The sequence below is a fragment of the Poecilia latipinna genome, unplaced genomic scaffold (genome assembly GCF_001443285.1).
Source record: "Poecilia latipinna isolate Pla-1442-1.1 unplaced genomic scaffold, P_latipinna-1.0 Scaffold159, whole genome shotgun sequence".
Classification (NCBI taxonomy): Eukaryota; Metazoa; Chordata; class Actinopteri; order Cyprinodontiformes; family Poeciliidae; genus Poecilia; species Poecilia latipinna.
The window spans coordinates 77,587-97,995 of NW_015112775.1; the positions used below are offsets into that span (position 1 = coordinate 77,587).

At 37.6% G+C, this 20,409-nt stretch overlaps 1 protein-coding gene across 6 annotated transcripts in view; it reads left to right on the forward strand.

Moving 5' to 3' along the window:
* Window positions 1-20,409, forward strand: part of fgf13a (fibroblast growth factor 13a) — a 106,954-nt gene that overhangs the window by 57,278 nt on the left and 29,267 nt on the right. Inside the window, exon 1 of one of the 6 annotated variants that reach the window (XM_015029629.1) lies at window positions 14,888-15,005. The exons of 4 other annotated variants lie outside the window; for them this stretch is intronic. In XM_015029629.1, the coding sequence (XP_014885115.1) occupies window positions 14,975-15,005 (31 nt within the window). In that variant the 5' untranslated portion in view covers window positions 14,888-14,974. Of the gene's footprint in view, window positions 1-14,887; window positions 15,006-16,074; window positions 17,025-20,409 lie in introns of those variants that run through there. One more of the 6 variants, XM_015029627.1, reaches the window with a different exon arrangement.

A 20,409-nucleotide genomic window follows, 5' to 3' on the forward strand; every position in this document is an offset into this window, starting at 1 on the left:
ATTTTCAAAAAGACAAAAGGTTCCCAAAAACACGTGTGATTTTTTTTTTTTTTTTTTTTTTTTTTACATTTCTGTGATAATTCCTAGAAGACTTTACTTCGTGGAAGAAACTGTTTTTTTGCAGACATTACTTCCTATTATTGCTCTTTGCTCTTGATCTTAATCAGATGCACTTCACAAAATACTGGTTCACATAAATTTAGGTTTTGAGGTATAAAATTATTTGAACTCAATCAAGAAGTTTGTTTGTGATGGGAAATAAGCCAGGCATCTCTCCAAATGTAATAAATGAAAAAAAAGCACATTAATTTTACAAGAAAACACCAAAAAACTTGTTTCTAACTACATTTCATTAAAAATTTCTTTTTTTTATGTTTGTCAAAATTAAGTAGAAAAAATATATGGTCAGATGGATAATCTTGAATAACGTAGATCAGAATTGGGAACAAAAAACATTTTTTTTTTGGCTAATGGCAACTGTTGCAATGAAGTCCTTTAATATTCACAAACAGATCACTGTAAAAATGTGGACTGCTTTGGTTACTCACCACTACTTCATGTTATATTCATCATAAGCTCGTGCTGTGTCATAGCTTTTAGCTTTTCATCTTTGGTTTATTTCGGCTTGTTGAATTTGGAGAACAAACCAGGCAAAGATGTTTCCAGGCTCCACTGCTGCAGGTGGAGCCACCATAAAACCATAAAACACAGACACAACTTTCTGGCTCCCAGAATGATGTCTGTGTCTCTGTATTACCTCCTGTCAGAACCAAGGCTATTCACATTAATCAATTTGCTCATCCCTTTTATCAACAACAACAACAAAAAACCCCAAATTTTACATTATTATGTAACAAAACAATTTGGAGTTGTGCAGAATATACTAAGAGATTCATATACTTTTAATTACTCTAAAATGTTATATTTCTTTGACAATTATGTGTTAATTTAGAATTTGGAGTCTAGTAATAGTCAAATAGTCAAATGTCCAGAGTATATCTAAACCAAATGTATATTGGTAATAATGTAATGTATAATGTAATTTAATACACTGGTCCATTCCTGCTTGGTAGTTCAACATTACCTTTTATTTTTAATTGCAGAAAATGCAGGAAATGTTTTTGTTAGTTCAGCATCCAGGCTTTCTTTCAATCACCATTGAATCTTGCTTTTGTAAGTTTTGCAGCTTGTGGTTTGAGAAGCAATGCTTTGTCATTGGAGACATGTTACCTGGATGATGGCAGTGTATACGTCTGCAACAATATGCATTGTTTAGCAATAATAATGCAATCACAGTTCGGCCAGTCCAATCAGAATTTAGGATCTCTGTGCTGGAGAGATCCAATGTTTCTTAAAGTCAGAACTCAAACTTCTTCATTAACTCTGAGCTCACAATTCAACATGGCTGCCATGATTACAAAAGCAGTGATGTTGCCGTGATGAACTATTTGCAGTTTGTATCTCATTGAATCGAGTACACATAATATTGCACACCAACTGTTAGGGACCATGTGCCTGTCATGTTTAAATTTACAAGCTGAGAACAAATGCATTGCTGTTGTTTGAAATAGCTGCTCAATAGGCATGTAATCCCACTGGTTTTACAGTCTGCAGGAAAAGTTCATTCCCAAATCCTAGCCATTCTTACAAATGTAAATGTTTCTGTCACTGTCCCCTTGCACAAAATATGATGCAACATTCGACCACAGCTCAAGCAGGCTATTATACTTAAATAAAAGTGAAGCTATAAAGTGTCGATTTAATTTCATTTTTTAAAAAAAGATCAGTGTTTGTATTCTTAAGATAACTCTAAAACCTGCCCTGTAACAGTTGGATCTATATTTTTTTTATCCCTCTTCACAGACGTATGCAGCAAATGTAACCTTAGAAAAGACTGAGAGAACAATTCACACAGACATTTGGAAGAACATCTTCGATACTTGCAGGGTTATGTAAAACCCTTGCATGTTTCATCTTAGCGTGCTTCATGTAAAGTGCCAGCCTGCCAGCAGGGCTAATGCTGGCTGGGATTCATGCAGACACCCAATTTTCTCCATCATGTCACCTGCAACCAGTTCTGAATACAAAGAAAGTTATATATAAAAAAAAGGCCAGACCTGGGACTAAAAGATATTATACTCGCAACATAAAGAGAGTGTTCCTTACAATGATGCTGCCAAATCTGACAAAAAGAGTTACTCTTCAGAATATTTATAGTTCAGTGTTGAAAAGACATCAGACTTTTTCACACACTATGGAGAAATCTTCTAAAAAATCTTTTCTGGAAGTTGCACAAGAGACACATTATTTATATTTTTTCGACATATGGCTGGGGATGATTTGAGTATTTGAGCAGTTTAGGTCCATCTCTGTCTCATACTCAACTTTGCAGAAGCAGCTCTATCTAAAAGGTATCTAGAAGTTATTTCTTATGATGGATTATATTTCTGTTTACAATGAAATTGTATCTGAAGTGATGGGCTTACATCACTTTTATGCAATCTGGTAAATTTCTCATGATTCTCTGCCTAAGGAATATATTTGCACTAAACATATGAAACAATAGATATATAGATGTATTTATTTTTATTCTAGAATTGAACTGCTCTCTCCAGCAATCTTCTCTGTTTACTGAGCTGCACACAACTTGTATTTTTGTCCTATAAGCTGTTAAATAACCAAGTTTCTCTAGATGACATGGCCTTTACTTTCAACAAGCTCTTAGGTAGTCCTCCTGTGTCCTTTTCCTCTTCATTTTAAAAGCTCAAACCCACCCTGAGTTGGATGCGTGGCATTAATATGTTGTGAACCATATCCTATGAGTTGTTATAGGACACGTCTGTTATTGTAACCTTAAATCTAATTTCCCAGCAAACATACATGGAACCTATCAGGGATAAAAGTGAAGCACTTGCCTGAAATTGTTTCTTTAAAATCAGTTTCAGAAAAAGTATCACAAGGCTAGCGTTTCAAACCTGGATTAGGTTTATGCTTAATCAAATACCCAACTAAAGAAATCACACCAGTGCAACAGGACAGATGTAATAAATTAATTTAGGAGAGATAATATGTTCTTTCCCACTGGAATAACTATTTCCTGACATGTCTGATCTACATTTTTTGAAATTCTGTCTTCCTGTGCAGCTGTACTCTATGGCAGGTATTTGGTCTTGCCTGCTAATCTATTGCTTTGAGATATAATTAGAGAATGCACATCAGTCTCTGACTGGATTCACTGACGGCTGTTGCACATTTTTCCACTCTTGTTTCCTCTCACTCACAGCTACATGTCCAAACAAAAGGTCAAATCATTAGTTCAAAAGGCTTACAGTTAGTAAGAATGCTAAACTGAGAAGGAAGATCGCTAAGTGTCTGTTTCTGACTAGCTTGGCTGCTTTCTTAGAGCAAATGCTCAGCCCTGTTGCTGTGTGTATGGGCAGAAAGCTACAGCCCTTAGATCTGTGTTCAGAATGATGTAATGGGGAACAATCAGTGAGCCAGAGCTCTAACAGTTCTGATCATCACACATAAGCAGTCATCACAACAGGCCAGTGTCACGCAACCTCCCACATCTAATCTGGGCTTCTGACTGCCAAAACATTGCTTAATATGTCATAATCTTCTCATAGTTTCTCCTAAAATGCAAACACACACTCATCATGCAAACCATGGGTCGTGCACAGAGATTTGGCTCCAGACATTTTCTCCCAGTCTGGTTCAAATTTGAGCCAGCAGTACTAAGACAAACCTGTTTTGACTTGTTGATGAGTATGAGTGTATGTTTGTGACAGTTACTTTTGCAAGCTGGCTAAGCTCTAGACATGCAACACCGCAGCAGCTGGGCTGCTTGGGAACCACAGATTTGGTAATGCGATACAGCCTATGAGTGTTTGTACTGATCGGTTAAGATGGCCAAGTACAATCATTCAGTCATTTTGGGCATAACCTCTGACTTCCTGCATGCCCAACGGATCGGCTGAATAGAATAGCCTTAGAGAAAGAGGAGCTGACTATGAAAAAGGGTAACTGGTATCCACAGCTCTTATTTTAGTGCCCACCTGGACGGCAATGTTCCAGTAGATCAGCATCAATGCATGCACTCTATGGATCAAGTGGTTGTAGAAATCTGCACAGTGATTGAAAACTCTAGGCTAAATTGTGCCTTGAGAAACATATTTTGCTTTATTTTCGCTCATTATTGCCCCTAACTTCAAGCTTTAAGCCAGAGTAGTCATCATGCAGCGTCTATGTAAGTATATGTGTATTACAAGATATAACCAGCAGAAGAGTTTGACTCATAAATGACCTTGAGCAGCTTAAAGACGGCTTCATGTTATGTTTGTATTTGGACCAGATCTATTCTGTTTTATATAAATTTAAGGATTCAGCAATACATCAATACTGCAAAGAGTTCATTTCCTGTTAACTGTTCTAGACATAAATATTAAATACGACGGCAGCGCTGCTTTTATGAACAGTCAGAATTCTCGCATTCAAAAGCATGTCAGGAGCCAGACTTAAACATAAAGATGGTTGGAAAAAAACACCACAGTTTTAAGAATACATAAAATTAACAAAGCTATACAACTGAAAATAATTGATTTTATACACTCCAAATACACTAAAGGATAAAAACAGAATACAGTCTACAACATTTAGTGCTACTTAAGTGAGAAGTCCAATTTCTTGCCAAAGTATTCTAACTGTTCAGACATTCTGTGATGTTAAAACAACAATCCCAGTGTGTTTTATTCATATTTTATGTTATAATAGCAGATAAGTGAAAACTGTAACATGCACATGTTCTTTAAATGTTTGTTAAACCTATGACAGTATAATATGGAAAAGATAATCTGTGAAAAAATCCTCTGCCTCTTTCCTGTGGTCCTATTGCAATCTGCAGAAATATATCAGTCAGAAACTACCATGAAATGAAAATGTAACTATTTCCCATACAGATTTCTTGTTCTTCATTAACTAAATGGGGATCCATGTCAATGTGATTGTGGCCCTGTATACATCTCACAATTCAGTACTTTTTAAATCTCTACTGCAACTCTAAAAACTTCGCCCTGCTGCGCTTTTATTACTAGAAACAAACAGCAATTAAATAATCATCCCGCTTTTAACTCTAATTCACTGAGCACAAGGTTAATGGGCTTTTCACATAACGAGTTATCACATTTGCACTTAGTTTATTTTAAGTGAGGTGCTGCTGGAATTGCTCTGGCCTTGCTGACTCGCAGCCAGCCACACATTGCTGGAGGAGTCCTGCTGACCGGAGCAAAATGAGGGGAGGTCTCGGCGCCGGCCAGAGACCTCTCCAGAGAGCTTTTGTTGGTTGACGCGCAGAGTTTTTCCCCAGTTTGTGTGCCCTTCGGACGCAGTGGACACCGCTGCCTGCTGCCTTCCCCTTGCAGCTGTGGGACCTGCCGCTGGGAGAAGGGGCATATGTTTCCCCAGCCTGTTTTCCAGAGAAACAGCACACACAGGCGTGCAGGTGCCAGTGTTTCTTTTGCAGCTGTGTAAGCCAGCTCCAGCCAGGCTTGCAGCCAGGACTGCTCATGGCACATTCCCCAGCAGCTGTGTCCCTGATGACAGGAAGAGCAATAAATGACAGAAGTAAGAGGAACGACATTAATACAGTTAACTTACCAGTAGACCAAAATGCCCACTTGAACTTGTCATGTCGCTCGCAAAAAGGGTATTTTGTAAATGATCAGTTCTGAAAATTGAAAATGGAAGCAAGAGGATTTAGACAAAATGAAACAAATTTCATTGGGTCCCAGGTTAAGGCAGCTCATTGAAGTCAGAACTTTTTACCACAGTAGGAAAATTCTCTGTTTTCCATGAATCTGTCTGAGACGAGAATGTAGAAAAAAGAAAAGAAATCTGTGATATTCTGCTTGGTTGTGGGCTCTTTCAGCAGGACAATACCCAACTCAAAGCAGATGTGCTCCCGGATAGGGCTGGGCAATAAATCAATAACAATGAATATCGATATGGACACATGATCAATATCAACAGGTAATACGTCTGACAGAATATTCAGTCATTTCACTGAACCGCACAGCATTCTGGGGGATGTAGACAGAGGAAAGGCTTTAGCTGCTCAACTTCTCACAACCAGCTAAGCAACGTTGATGACATCGAGTAACTCACACACTCTTTTGTTACTTCAGTAACTTGTGGTTTCCTAGCAACAGCCTTTTGACTAACTTGCACAGCAGAAGTTTAAGGTTTTGCCAATCTGCCTCATAACTGCTTAAAAATTAACAAGAGCTGGACTGAAAACCGTGGATAAAACAGGAAAAGTCAAGTCACCAGTTTGGAAATATTTAAAACAAACAAACAAACAAAAAAATCAATAATTATTGATGATATCAACTGATAAGAAATGATTTTTGCTTGATACGATCTTCAGCCATTCTGTCCAGCCTTTCCCCAGGAATAGTTTGAGGAGTACAAAAATGAGCGTAAAGTTGTTGGTTTGGCTTCTTTCTCCAGATGTCAATCTAAAAATGAGTCTGGTCCATTTTGTAACTTAGAGGATCTAAAGGAGGGGTAAGCAAGAACTAGTTTATTGCAACATACCTGAATTGTCTCCTCAGTGTGCAGTCAATTTCTCCAGTTCTGCTAATGATCTGATTATTTGACTCGGGTGTGTTGAAGCACAGAAACATCTAAAAGTTACAAACCCCTCACCTCTAGGACCTATTGGTGTCAGATACTCTACTCCCTTCAGGCGTCTTGTAGGGTTTTGGTGGTTCGGGACTATTTTGGCAGCAATACTAGCCAGGTGGCAATACTCCTATGGCTGTTAGCATATAAATATTACTTTCAGTGGAAAAAATCTTAAATTTGATCTTTCACATGTCTTCCATGAAGTGGAAATCCAATACATTTTTGTTCTACACTGCAGAGAGTAGCCAAAATTGAGTGGCGATGCCGTCATTTTCAGTGTAATTTCCCCGGATCTGTCCTGATCCGGCCCACTTTTACAGAGGAAAGCAGAACATTGAGTTCACTGACTCTGTTCTTCTGTGAGATTGTATTGCTAGGTCCCTCTTGAGAGAGAGATTGTAGATCTCAACGAGCTTTTTATCTGGTTAAATACAAGTTATTATTATTTAAAAACAACAAGCCTGCCAAGACCACGGAGGTCCACGTCTGGACTTTTTCCTTCATTTTCACACAGATGTAAGGTTCCGAATCAGCTGTTTTTGTTTTTTATGTTTCTAACTGGGATCCATTACAATTCACTATCATTATGCTTCCATTGATTTCTCTGTGCGCCGTCTTCACCAGGCACATGGTCTGCACAATAAAACTGGGATACACTCCGTTTGGTAAGGGAACATGACCTATTTACCCACCCACTCCCATTAGTTGACTCATGTCTGCTGCAGTTTCATTTCCTGCCTAGTTGATTTGTTCCGCATGATGATTTTGCAGAAATAATCTATGCCAAGCGGAAACCATGCAATTACATTCACACACATTCTGATGGTTCTGTAAATATGTATAATCGTTTTAATGTTGTGTGTGGCACCTTTACAATGAGAGATGCCACCATTCACGGCTTACACACCACACATAATCTTCCTTATCTGTGCTGGGGCATCGGGAGCTTTTCTGCCGGGAAATAAAACAACCAACTTCTTCACCGAGGACACTCCAATGCAAGAGAAAGCCGGAGTGTGTGACCAGACTAAAATTAGCTTCATTAATGTTCACATCCAGTTTGCCTCGCTGCACATTTGACCTCCCTGCATAATGTTCACAGATACGCTGAGGCTAGTGAGGAGGTTACCATGAGGACACAGACCTGGTAAATGGCAAAGTCAATTCTACTCATTCATTGGCTGTCAAATTTTAGAGTCTCCAAGGTGTGCACAAGGTGTCCTTTGCTACCTCTGCATTATTAATGCTAGAAGAAAATATATACAGTACTGTTTAGTTTTTGCTTTTAAAGCTTGAAAAGGCTGCTCCAGACACCTGAACTCTTGAGTTTTTCCATATAGTGTCCTTTGGAAACGACCTTTTTGTCCTGTATAAACTTTGTATCAGTTCCATTTGTGTAGTTTGTGCTATCTACAGTTCCTTTAGGTCACTGAAGGACACCCTTCTAAAAACTAGAAAAAGAGAATGAGCAGTTTAGTTGAAGTTAAACATAATAAATGTTTTATATAAGGCCCAAGTTGAATTTAATTTAGTTTATTTGTACCTCACAGCACCAATTTACAACAAATGTAATTTCAAGGCATTATCCTTCAGTTTTTGATAACAGAACATGAACAACTTTCTTTTGGATAGTTTTATTATAAAGTGCATAACAATATGTCTGATTCTGTTGGTAAGTTTTATGATCCCTGTCCAAGGTCATTTAAAATCTGAGATCAGGAGCTTTTTATTAGTAACTTGAAGGCCTAAGGGGAAATTTGCATTTGGTTTTAATTCTAAGACATAGGGAGCCTCTGGAGCCTGTAGTTTCACACTTTTGTGCGTACTGCTTGGGGTAATGAATGCTGTAGCATTATTCATTCCAAGCAGGCTGCTGTCTGAACTCTGGCCATTTCACACACCGTTTGGTGCCTCTGATTGGGATTTCTGTGCCATTACAGCCTAAGAACTTACACACACAAACGCAGGGAAATACACACACACAACAATCTCCAAGACCAGAGATCACAGTCTGTTGATGCTCGCAGTATGCTTCCCTGATAAATTATCAACTTCTCTCGCGGTGGAATTAACGAGCCACAACTTGTGCAGTCAAAGTTGTATAAATATATGCACCAGTGTGTTTTCAGTGTTTAATTGTAATTTAAAAATGTACAAAGTCAGATAAATAAATACATCATTATGTCAGTAATTAAATTCACCACAAAATAAATCAGGTTAATTTATGTAATGAACAATTATTTTATTAAATTATGTCATTAGATTATTAAAATGCAAAGCCACAGTATAACTTACTAAAGCTTTATTGATTATTTATGATTCCTCTTCCTGCAGCACAACTCCAAAGTTGAGGGGCGGGGCTATTGGCACATAATGATCTGTTAAACTCTATTTAAGCTGAAGAACTGATTTAATGCCATGAAGCTGACATTCAATCACTTCTTTGACTTTGTCTATCAAGTAGGCTGGTTGACTATCAGCTAGTTGTAAAAATCGGGGGGTAAACTATGGAGCTCAAAGGATCAGCGTTAGCTCCTATCGCAGCCTATCAAAATGTGTAACGTCACTAGAGTCTTAGAAGAACTTTGGAAAACAAAGAGCAAGCTCGCTGACTAAAATGGTCAAAAAATCCTTTCATATTCTACAGTACGAAGTCTGTAGTTATTTTTTTGTGATATGTAATTAGATAACTGCATGAATATTTATGCTGTTTTTTTTAACAACAGTTTGAGGAATTAAGATTCATTACATTTTCAGTTTCAGAGGTGATCATGGCCTTACTTACACATTGTGTCTCACATTTGCTGTAAGTTCCCAGATTCCAAACCGTTCAGCGTTCAGCAGTGAACCACAATGGCTTTTTGTGTCATTTTCACACCAAACAGACCAAAAATGGCTGGCAGACGTGAATGTCCTCCATTTGTGTGAGTTCTGTGTCTCACTGCCAAATTTAGCTTTTATAGACATATGAAACGGAGATGAATTATTTTCTCAGAGTGAAAAAAGCCTTACAGTCTCCCAATGTGTGAAAGAAAATATGGCATTAACAAGCAGATAAAACACTTTGAAGGCAGCTGCTGTACAAAAGGTTACAGGATAAATGCCGGGCGATCCCTGTGTTCCCATTTACTTCTGGCATTTTAAAGAGATAAAAGCTAGAACTGGTGGTTTAATACTGTAATTTAAACTGGAGCAAAGATCAGAAATGAGACTATTTATACACCATGTTAAAAATAGTTTTCCTTTATGTTATTTTTGCCTTAGTTAAAACACCTTTCCTGACAATAAATCATATTGTGTTTTATTTAAAAATCAAAGTGAGTTTGAGAATATAACTGAACTTCTTCATGCTTCAATAGTCAAAGGCTTTTAGACTTTATGGAAAGATGCTGTCATGATGTTTCTAATCTTGAAACAAATTAAATGTAGATTCTGTGATGATGTGTTTATTTAATGAAGAGAGTAAAATGTAGAGTTCTTCTACATTAGCAGAGTCTGTGATGCGTGTGTGTAATTCATAATGGGAGTAAATTATAGAGTGCCTCTATGTTAGCAGAGTAAATTATTTTTGCTGTAACATCAACATATTTAATCCCCCTCCCCCCATATTTATGATTACCTGACCTTTAGGGGCTGGAGAGTAAAGCCCATATACACACTCCATCGCTGCCCCCAAATGGTCAAAACCTGAATTCATCAAAATATAGGTCAGACAGTTCTGCTGTTGGAGCTTCTAGGAATTTGCGATGTGGAGGTGAATCTTCATAATGCAGAGAAAATGTCCACATAGCATTGCATGAGATTAAGAAACATGATTTAGTCAGTGATATATAACTTTAGTAGTAGTTGCATAGGTTAACTTGTTAGGTGTGTAAACATTAAGGCTCAGTGTTTTATATTAATTGAGATGAGAAATAAAACACTGATGCAGAGACTCGTTAAGAAATGGGGATGTGTCATGACCACATCCCTGTACCTGAAACTATAGAAAGATAAAGGCTCCTTAATGTTACAGCAGTATCAAGAGTTCATGACCCCAGAGGTAACTGCACTGAATAATCAAAAACAAGTGTGTATTGGAAACTGATGCAAAAGATACAAATAATTTTTCTTGAAATATTTTTATAAAGCATTCGAGTTACAATTTAAGGCAAAGTTGAGCTTTTCCAATAATAAGTTTAGAGGAGCATTAAAAACTTTTTTACACTTTATATTGAAATATCACAATCCTCTATACTGATGAGTTTCTCTGTTGATTTTTGTCATGAATCCTCAGGGATTGTTCCCTGTGCTGGTGATTGAGCTTCTTTGCCCACAAAGGTTTACATTATATGAACCAGAATAAATGATGGGGCCTCATATCCTTCCGTTTCAATCGTCTAACTCATTTATCTATGCTATGAATACAGCAGCACTGTTTTAAAATGAACAGGACACTTTCTCTGTGCTGAAGCTCCTAAAACCCCGAGCGACTGATGGCTTTCTCTTTCTGTAAAAACCCAACCCCCCATTCCCAGTGTGCAACACGGACTCTCCACCCCATCTTTCTCACACACCCTCTTACGTATGTGCTGTATCCATGGTAACGTGTGGTATCACCACAGAGCTGGTGGCCGAGCACGCTGTAAGCTGCTGTTGTCGTGGATGTGCCAAATTCATGGCACACAAGGAGGAGAGCAGAAGCACATTGTTGTCAGGGGGCTGAATGACCGACCGAAGCAGCTACCTTTTAAGCTATTCTGCATTTTTCAGGATTATACTGTCGTTTATCCACCACCGTGTATTACCACAATGTGCATCCTGTTACTGGGTTTAGGAGTTATTCACAGATATGATTTAATTTCGCATAAACCTCTGTGATAGTCAATAGGAAAAATCTTGAAAGCATCTTTCTCTATTAAAAAACAGCAAGGTTATTGAGTTCTCTGTAAACTGAAAATTTAATTAACGTCGGGTTGCTATATTGACAATTTTGAGTTGTTAAAAAGAGGAAATATGTGTAACTGTTTTGATATATTTAATACACAAAGGTTGATTCACCTCAGCAGCATCCAGTCTTCCTGTTCTTCTTTGCTGATGTTCTGCTCTCTAGTGGCTAATAATAGAAATGTGGTACAGGTGATGACGGGCATTTTTAAAGAATTAAGGGTCCTCCTCCCCTGGGTGTGCTTTCAGGTAAAAATGATTGTATTTTGTAAAAGCGCTGTTGAGACAGCAGCAAAAAGCTGAAGCTACAAGTGAAAATAAAACCATGGGGTTTCTCTAGAATACTTTCTACATTTATGAAATAAGTAGACAAAACAATAAACAATGTGTCTCATTTAACTTCCTACTAAAATGTTGGAAATATGAAGTTTATTTCCCTTAAGCTCATTTTCTGTTGTTTAGGCTAAATTAAATGAGTTCTCTGAACTTAGCGTGGTTGCATGTTGGGTTCAATCAAACATGGATGCTCTGAGCTGCTCCTAATGATTTTTTTTTTTACTCTCCCGCAGTGTGTATGGCTCCGTGTGTGTACAGTACAGTGAATGTGGCCCCATGAGGCGGCAGCAGACAGGCATTCTGGGGCAGTACAGTAATTAATGTATCCGTGGCACATTGCTGCACAAGCAACACACATGCCACGTGTAGGAATTTTCTATGTTTGCTCGAGTCCTTCTGCCTTTTGCAGGCTGTATATGCTGCAGAGCTTTGGATCATTGACCCACCGCATAACCAAAGTACAATTTTCTTCTGTTGTTAAGACATAAACTCATTTTAAAAAGAGTGATTTTGCTGCATAGTGTCTTTGAATTTTCTAAACGCTTTTGTTGCTGAAATTGCCAAGACTTGAAATAAGGCTAATATTGCCCAGGCTTAATTTTGACCTTTTAAAACTCTGCAGAAGAGCTTTGTTTTCTTCTAAAACTAGTCAACACAAACACCCCTTCCAGATTTTAGATAATCAGCAGGCACCTGGTTAGATTTGTGAATTCCAGTCTTCTTGCTTTCTGAATATTGCAAGAGTAGTTTCTTCCTATGTAGACCTTTTTTTTTTTTTGCATCATCTTAAATGCTTAACTCACATCACTTTTGAAGAGTACATCCTGACTCTATCAGTCTTCTGAGCTGTCAGTGATAAAGCAGTCATTCTTTTGGAAGGCCAAACTGTCTGCTTGAGTGATTGTCTGAATTTATCAGTCATCGGGATGACTGATGCAGAACCTGGGATTAGTGAATCAAGTCATCTCGGTGTGTTTGCAGGGGACAGAATCTGATTTTAAACGCAGGGTTTGCTATATGGGAGCACAAGCATTTCTACATTACAGGCGTTTCACTGTAGAGAAAACGTAAATAATTTAATACAAATATGCTACAATTTAAATATGTACTTTTACAACTATGAAGTTTGGACCAGGCTCTAATTTTCACATGAATCTTTGTCTTAACAAATCTATAGGGTAAAAAAATAAAATAAAATATTAAAATAATTTTATTTAAAAGGTTTTACTTACAATAATGTACAGTTGACCATTAGACTAGGCTGCACTGATGAACATGCCCTTTGCAGAAAGTTGCCAGACTAACATTTAACACATTTCACATGAGCTTTGCTGCATATAGACAGAACCGTTAACACGTCACTCTCCAGCTCTCTCTCAGCTCTCCGGTCTTCTCTGTCCAAACTGTAAAAAAAGTGTTTAAAACATCAAATTAAACTTGACAGGGTACTGACTGAGGTTATTTTTGTAAATAAAAAAAAAAAAAACAGACATCATCATCTGTCATAATAGCTTAAAATATATTCCTGTATTTGCCCTAGAAAAAAATGTTGTCACATGCAAAAGGACATTTTTTTATATTGTTGTTCTTGGTGTGAAGATTACCATAAAACCTGAGAAAGAAAAACAACTACATGTATGCATGACTAGATTTTAATAGCTTTGTTTCTTTGATACTTTGAATGTCCTTTCTGTGGTACATATTATCCAAACTGAGGACATCTACTTTTAGAGAACAGCTTAAAATAGAATCAAACAGTAATAATCAAAATGTCTAGAACTGTACACGATTGAATTTTTTATATCTTCTGTACTAATCAATATCTTCTTTGACACATTTTGAAATATTTATATTGACACAAAGATGGGATTTCACACTCTTACAGAATTTTCTTTGTTTGCAACCTGCAGGTTAGTTTATTCTGTGAATTAAAGTTAGTTTCTAATCTACATCTAGAGACCTTTCACCTGTTTATAGCACATCTGAAACTCTGTTGGATGGGTGGCATCTGTGAACATTTTCTTTCCTTTAGTTTTTATATCAACTTTCAAGTTGTGATATATTCTGATTTGGATGAAGGTCTGGAGTTTTATTAGATTTTTTTGCTTTAATCTGCATTTTTATAGTAGCTCTGGGTACATTTAGGGTCATTTTCCTGTTTTAATGTGAACTCCCATCATCATCTGGACTTTTGAACCCTGTCAGGCCTTCTTCCAAGTCCCAATCAGCAACCAAGAAAAGTTGATTGTTGGTTCAATTGCGCCATCTAGTGTTCAAAACCATACATAATTCTCAGCACACACACCACAGATTACTGCTGCTGAATCACCCAATCTGGGTTTACCATGGGGTCAAACTCCTCAAAACACTAAACACCATGGTGCATATTTGAAGGTAGGTTTTTCTGAACATTTTCTTGCAAGAACATTTTGTGGAGGTCGCCTTTTTATGGGTGTTATCACTTAATAGGATAAAACTGCCAAAGAACAGAGAATCGTCTTTGCAAAAAGCATTCAGCCTAATGTAAAGATTCACCATTGTCTCGTCGATATGTTCAGCCAAAGTGGAAATGCCTGAGTAACCAGTTTAGACAGCGCATTAGCGGATCATTTTACATCATTTTTGTAACATGAGAGCAAAGTCTTCAGTGCCCCAAGAAGGAAGTAGACAGTCGCAGCTCACATTTTAGTTCACTTTTCTCCAATCTGCCCTCTCCTTTCACCACCACTAACCTCTCCATCTGAGCCCAACAACACACAGAGCTGTGTTTGCTGGATCCACAACGGCGACCAAATGAATCTTTAATGAGCGTTTTAGAACTTATAATGGCATGTCGCTAATGTCCTGTAATGATCCTTCCAGTTGATGGCCACGCCTCGATGCTTTCTCCTCCACTGCGCCTCTGACAGTTGTCTGACAATGCTTTGAACTTTGGAGAATCGAGTCTCTTCTTCTTCCCTTCAGCAGCATTTTTACAACTAGTGCAAGTACAAAATAAATCTCTTTCTGGGTTTATCTGGGAAAAAAGATGACTTTTCCTCTGAGAAAATCTGTTTCAGGTAAGTTATTTATTCTTGATGTTGGATTTAAACTGCTCGTGCTTCTTTTTTTTAGTTATGTATTATGCGCCTGAAATCTGGTTTTCTTGCAAAGACTTGGTTGCCGTGCATAAAGGAATGCCAGGGATCATGCTGCACATCTTTTCTTTGTTTTATTTTATTTTTTTAAATTTTAATTTTAATTTTTTTCATTTTAATCTGAGATCAACTCTTGGTTGAGTTTATGTTGCTGTCCATGGTGCTGAAATGAATCTTTGCATTCAATTTTTGACAGATTTTGCTGTTTGCAAAGCTTTTAGTGTGAATGATTCTTATACCAGTTTTATCCTTGTTGAAATCTCAGCTTCATCTTCCTCAAATTGTGGTGTTTGTTGTATGTGGAGCTTGTTGTGGTATTTATGACAGCTCCTAACCGTAAGGTGTGGCGTTCCTATTTCTTTATAAAGTAAAAAAAAAAAAAAAAAAATGGCAGTGTCACTTTTGGTTTTACAACTGTAGATGGCACCATTGGTTAGTCTTTTAAAGTGTCCAGTGGGAAGTGAAGGTAACCTGGTGATGTCTGGATATCGCAGAATCAAACCTTTATGGTGGGTTTTATTACGTCTCATTATTGCGAAATGCACTTCTTTTTTTTAAATTCTAGTTTTATTCTTCTGGCTTCTTGTAATTCTAAATTTTTGACAAAATTTTAAAGGAATTTTAAATTACTATAAATCCACAAATGTGTTCAAGTAAAATCTCCCGTTTTCTTACTATTTTTACATATCATGACATTTATGTCTTAGTTTCTTTAAGATATTAAGGCGGTGTGTAAGGCTAACAATCGTCTTCAATCACAATTTGCTACAATGTTTTACTCTTAGAGCTGTTTGCCATTTTAATAGAAAACAATCTGTGATGTTCTTTACCCCTCTTTTGGATTTCTTCACTTCACCACCCACCCCGCCTTTTTTTCTTATTTTGGTACTTAACATGAAACATGTCACATGACAGCGTGTGTTTTGTTAGTGGTGTCTCTGGTGTGTGTTTGTGTCTGTACTACGCGGACCGGCCGTCTCCCCTCCTCCCCGCTGCTCAGTCTCCAGGTTGCTGTAGGTGGGGACGCGCTGAGCGGCGCGGCTCGCTGGGTTTGCGTTTCACGCCTATTTACTGATTCAACATGGGGCGCATCGCTCTAGCAAACTGTACAGGGAAAACAAACAACACGAACCGGATCTCCGAAGTGATTCATTCACGTCCTCTGCTGTGAATTTTTAAGTGTCTTTCTCTCCGCGGCACTTTCACAGTGAGGGATTAAGGGGAACAGTCACAGAGGCGTCTGCAAACAGGTGTTTTCCTCCCACTGCGCTTCATTCACCAAACCGGTTACTATGCATGCGCGCTGCTCTAGTGTTTTAGTGGGATAACGCAAACCCATTGACTGAGACAGGGTTTGGGCTGTTTAGTGTTAGAAAGATGATCCTGCTGGAAGAACACGCAACGCGCCTTGGTGAAAGTCTTTTTGCATCTTCTTCTCGACCGTCTAATTTTTGTTTATCAAACTTGACTTTTTTCTCGGAGATACACCGGACGACTCCTGAATAACGCATGGATTCGTGGAAAATGATCCTTTAGGAGGTTATTCGAGCGAGCTGGCTTTACCTCCCCTCTGGGACTATTTCATTTCACCGTTTGATGCACTTTGCGAAATCTTCATCTCGAGCATCATCGTAGTTGCCTCAGACTTTCTGTAGCGCTGCGCCTGGAAGTTTTCCTGCCAGAATCCGCCGTTCCGGATTCATCCACTTTTCTCTGGAAGTTTTCTTCCCCAGACCGCTGCCAAACTGGCTATGGCGGCGGCTATCGCCAGCTCCCTCATCAGGCAGAAGAGGCAGGCGAGGGAGCGGGAGAAGTCAAATGCCTGCCGCTGCGTTAGCAGCCCCAGCAAAGCCAAAGGAAGCTGTGAGAAACCCAACCGGCTCAATGTCTTCTCACGGGTCAAACTCTTTGGTTCCAAGAAAAGACGAAGGAGAAGACCAGGTCTGTTGTCAGGATGCTTGTTCTCTGACCTCCTTTTTCGCCTTTGAGAACTATATAGCAATAAGATTATTTGCATAAAAAGCATGCAGCGTTTAACGAGCCTCTGCAGAGAAAATTACCAGATGATTCTTCTGTTTATACAAAATGATTGCACTGATTCGAAGTCATTTATTTCTAACTTCTACGCTGAGGGTTAAATGTAAAATAATAGGTTTTTTCTGTTAGTTCACATTTGTTGTGACAAAATCAAACTTTTAAAGAGTTTTTAATTCCATAATTTTAGAGAAGCACCTGGCGACTGGAATCGGTTGATTTCCCCTCGATCAGCTCCCATCAGTGATGCATGCAAAAATAAAAAATAAAAAACCTGTTTTGCTCTATCAGCAGCATACTTGAATATGTTTTTTTATGTTTAAAAAAATAGATATTTTCCTCTTTGTATTTTTGCTTTTAAAAAAGTAAATTAGAATCTGCCAAGCGTCGATGTCTGTTGTGCAGTTTAACAGGATACCCACGATTGTTCAGTAGCTTTTCTTCCATTAAGAGCTGTATTTAAGACATATAGACTGTAATAAACTTTGTGCAAGTTGCTGAGAAGATGACTGAAAAGAAAGTTGGATCTGCATCCAAGAAATGTTAGCTTTGTCCCCATTATCCAAATCTGAAGGCCGTACAAAACAGATCACACTACAGAAAGAAAATAATTTGTTTTCATTTATAATTCTACTTAAGTTGATGCATCACAGTCACCTATTTTTTGGGATAAAGAAACTGGTTAGTTTTTAATCTGACATGGGATGGGAAAAGATTTAATTGAGCAAATAATTTTGTTTGTTTGAAAGCCAGAAGTGTCTTTTCTTGTTTTGTGTGTATAGGTGCAAAAGTTGTCATCAAAGTTTACATTTTTATTTATATGTATTTTTTGCAGTTATATTTAAAACACTTTTTTCATTTTAAAATAATTTTACATTAACAGTTACGCTACATGCCTTTAAGGTCATGGTTCAGATCCCAGGCTGGAGTTTTTCTGCATGGAGTTTGCATGTTTTCTCCATGCGACCGTGGGTTCTCTCTGGATAAACCAGCTTCCTCCTACAGTCCAAAAACGTGACTGTTGGGGTAATTGGTTTCTGTAAATTAGATGGTTGTTTGTCTCATGTGTCTGTGTTGCCCTGTGATGGACTGGTAACCGGTCAGGATGTACCCTGCCTCTCGTTCAGTCACTGCTGGCGATAGGCACCAGCCCCTCTGCAAGCCTGCATGGACGTTCAGGGATGGATTAATTTGATTAAGTGATTGTTTATATAACTGTTCAATATAGAATGTTTACACCATCCATTATTTTCCTTAAATGCAGAAACTGATGCGGTTTAAATAATTTTCAGTCTCAGAAGTAGCTGGTCTTCAGAATATATATATACATCTTCTTTTTTTAGAGCTCAGTAACTCAATTAAACATTAAATCATTTACAATTACAATTAAAGCACAATGTAATTCTTGGCAAACGGGTTGCAAAGGTAACTTTAGTAAATCCACAATGGTTTCACTAAACTACAAGTAAGACAGAAGAATAGATGAAAGGTGTGGTTGACCACTAAGAAAAAAACAAACACTCCAGAAGAGACAGTAACCAGATAATGGAGGGCACTTAGCTCTAATTGGACATTCATGATGTAACACAGCAGTAACAGGAATAAATACAGCGTCATATTCCCTTTCATGTGAACATCTGACATGTGACCGAATTAAAAACAGGAGATTAAGATTACAGTAATTTAGCTGTGATGACGTGCTAATGGACCAGTCTGATTACATCACAACAATATTCCTGCTATTGTTGTGTGAAGCGCCTTAGTGTGGACTTTCTCAATGCAGGTGGAGCTAAGAAATGACTGCAATCTTTCTTGGTTAAAGATATAAATAACAGACTTAATACTGATGATCACTAAATATGAATTTGCTTCCATTTTATTTCATTTTATTCTGTTCAGTTTAGTGGGCTCAGTTCTCAACAATCTCAAGTTTTTTTTTTTTTTTTTTTACAAAACATCAAATTATTTTGCAATTGCACTCAAATGTGTTATGATTTTTACCAATTTGATCTAATTATATAGATTAGACTCAAATCTAGGTGCCAATTTAATTCTACAAGGACAAGGTGAAACTTGGTTATCAGTTATCTTGACTTTACATGTTCACCACCTTGATTTATACTTTTTCTTGTATAAATCTGGATTTTTAAAGAATTTGAGATTCAGCTTCCCTCCGAATTTGATATTTCCAAATAAGATTAAGTGTGCTTTTTGTCTACTGTTTGCCACATTTCCTTGTATTCCTCTTTAAGTTCAGTGTGATGCATGGCATTTTATCGATTGCATATTTAAAGCAAAAAGCTGAAAGCAATGTGTTATGTCTCAATTTTGGAACCATGTTGAAAGGTTAAACCTAATTTTAGGATTCTTCTTGCAGTAATATTAATATATATTCTGATCACATTCATATTTCCTTGAGGTATTTTGTTGATAAAACATAATATGTCAATTTATTGGTGTTTAATCATACATGGAGTCAGTGAAGAAGTGGAGAAAAAGACAAGTGAGATGGAAAAATCGTCACCCGTCTCTGACAGCTGGAGTGTTACATGTCCGTGGCCCGAGTCAGTTTTGGTTTAGATAGTCTTTGCTCTTGTCCATCTGTGGTCTTTTTCCTTTGAAGCCGTGCCGCCGGGGCTCCCTTTTTAGTTCAGTTTCATAGTAGAAATAACAAAGAACTCGCCAGTGCTCATTGATTTCATAACCAAAACATCCAGAGTCAAATGAATTCCTAATAATTACATCATACTTATATACATTGAGTCAGTTGATTAATAATTTATTATGACTTTAGCTAAAGTGGAAGTCTAAATACATGCAAATAAGTGAAAATGCTTTTTATTCATTCCATAGAAAAGCCCACAGCAAGTAGATTGCTTCAGCTCGGATTGTTGCTGTTTTTATTTTGGGATTTAAAATGTGACTGGCTGTCTAACTTAATCTAAATCATCAATTTGCTCATTTTAAGCTTCCCAGCTCCAGCTAAATTTGACACTTATCATTTCATCTGGTTGTAGAGCTATTTATATTAATGATTCGCTTTAGAGCTGCACAATATATTCAGTCACAACCATCATCTTAACACCAACACGGTGAAAAACCACAATTGCAAAGCACTATTTGGATGCTATTTTTGTTATGCTGGTATATTTTAAGTACAATTAATTTACACCTTTTTCTTACACCTGATGACAATATTAGAATTTGAGGTGCAGCGTGACTCGATGACCTTGGTGCTTAAAAAAATATTAGGAAAGTAAAGAAATGTGGATTATTTGCAGCCACTGTCATC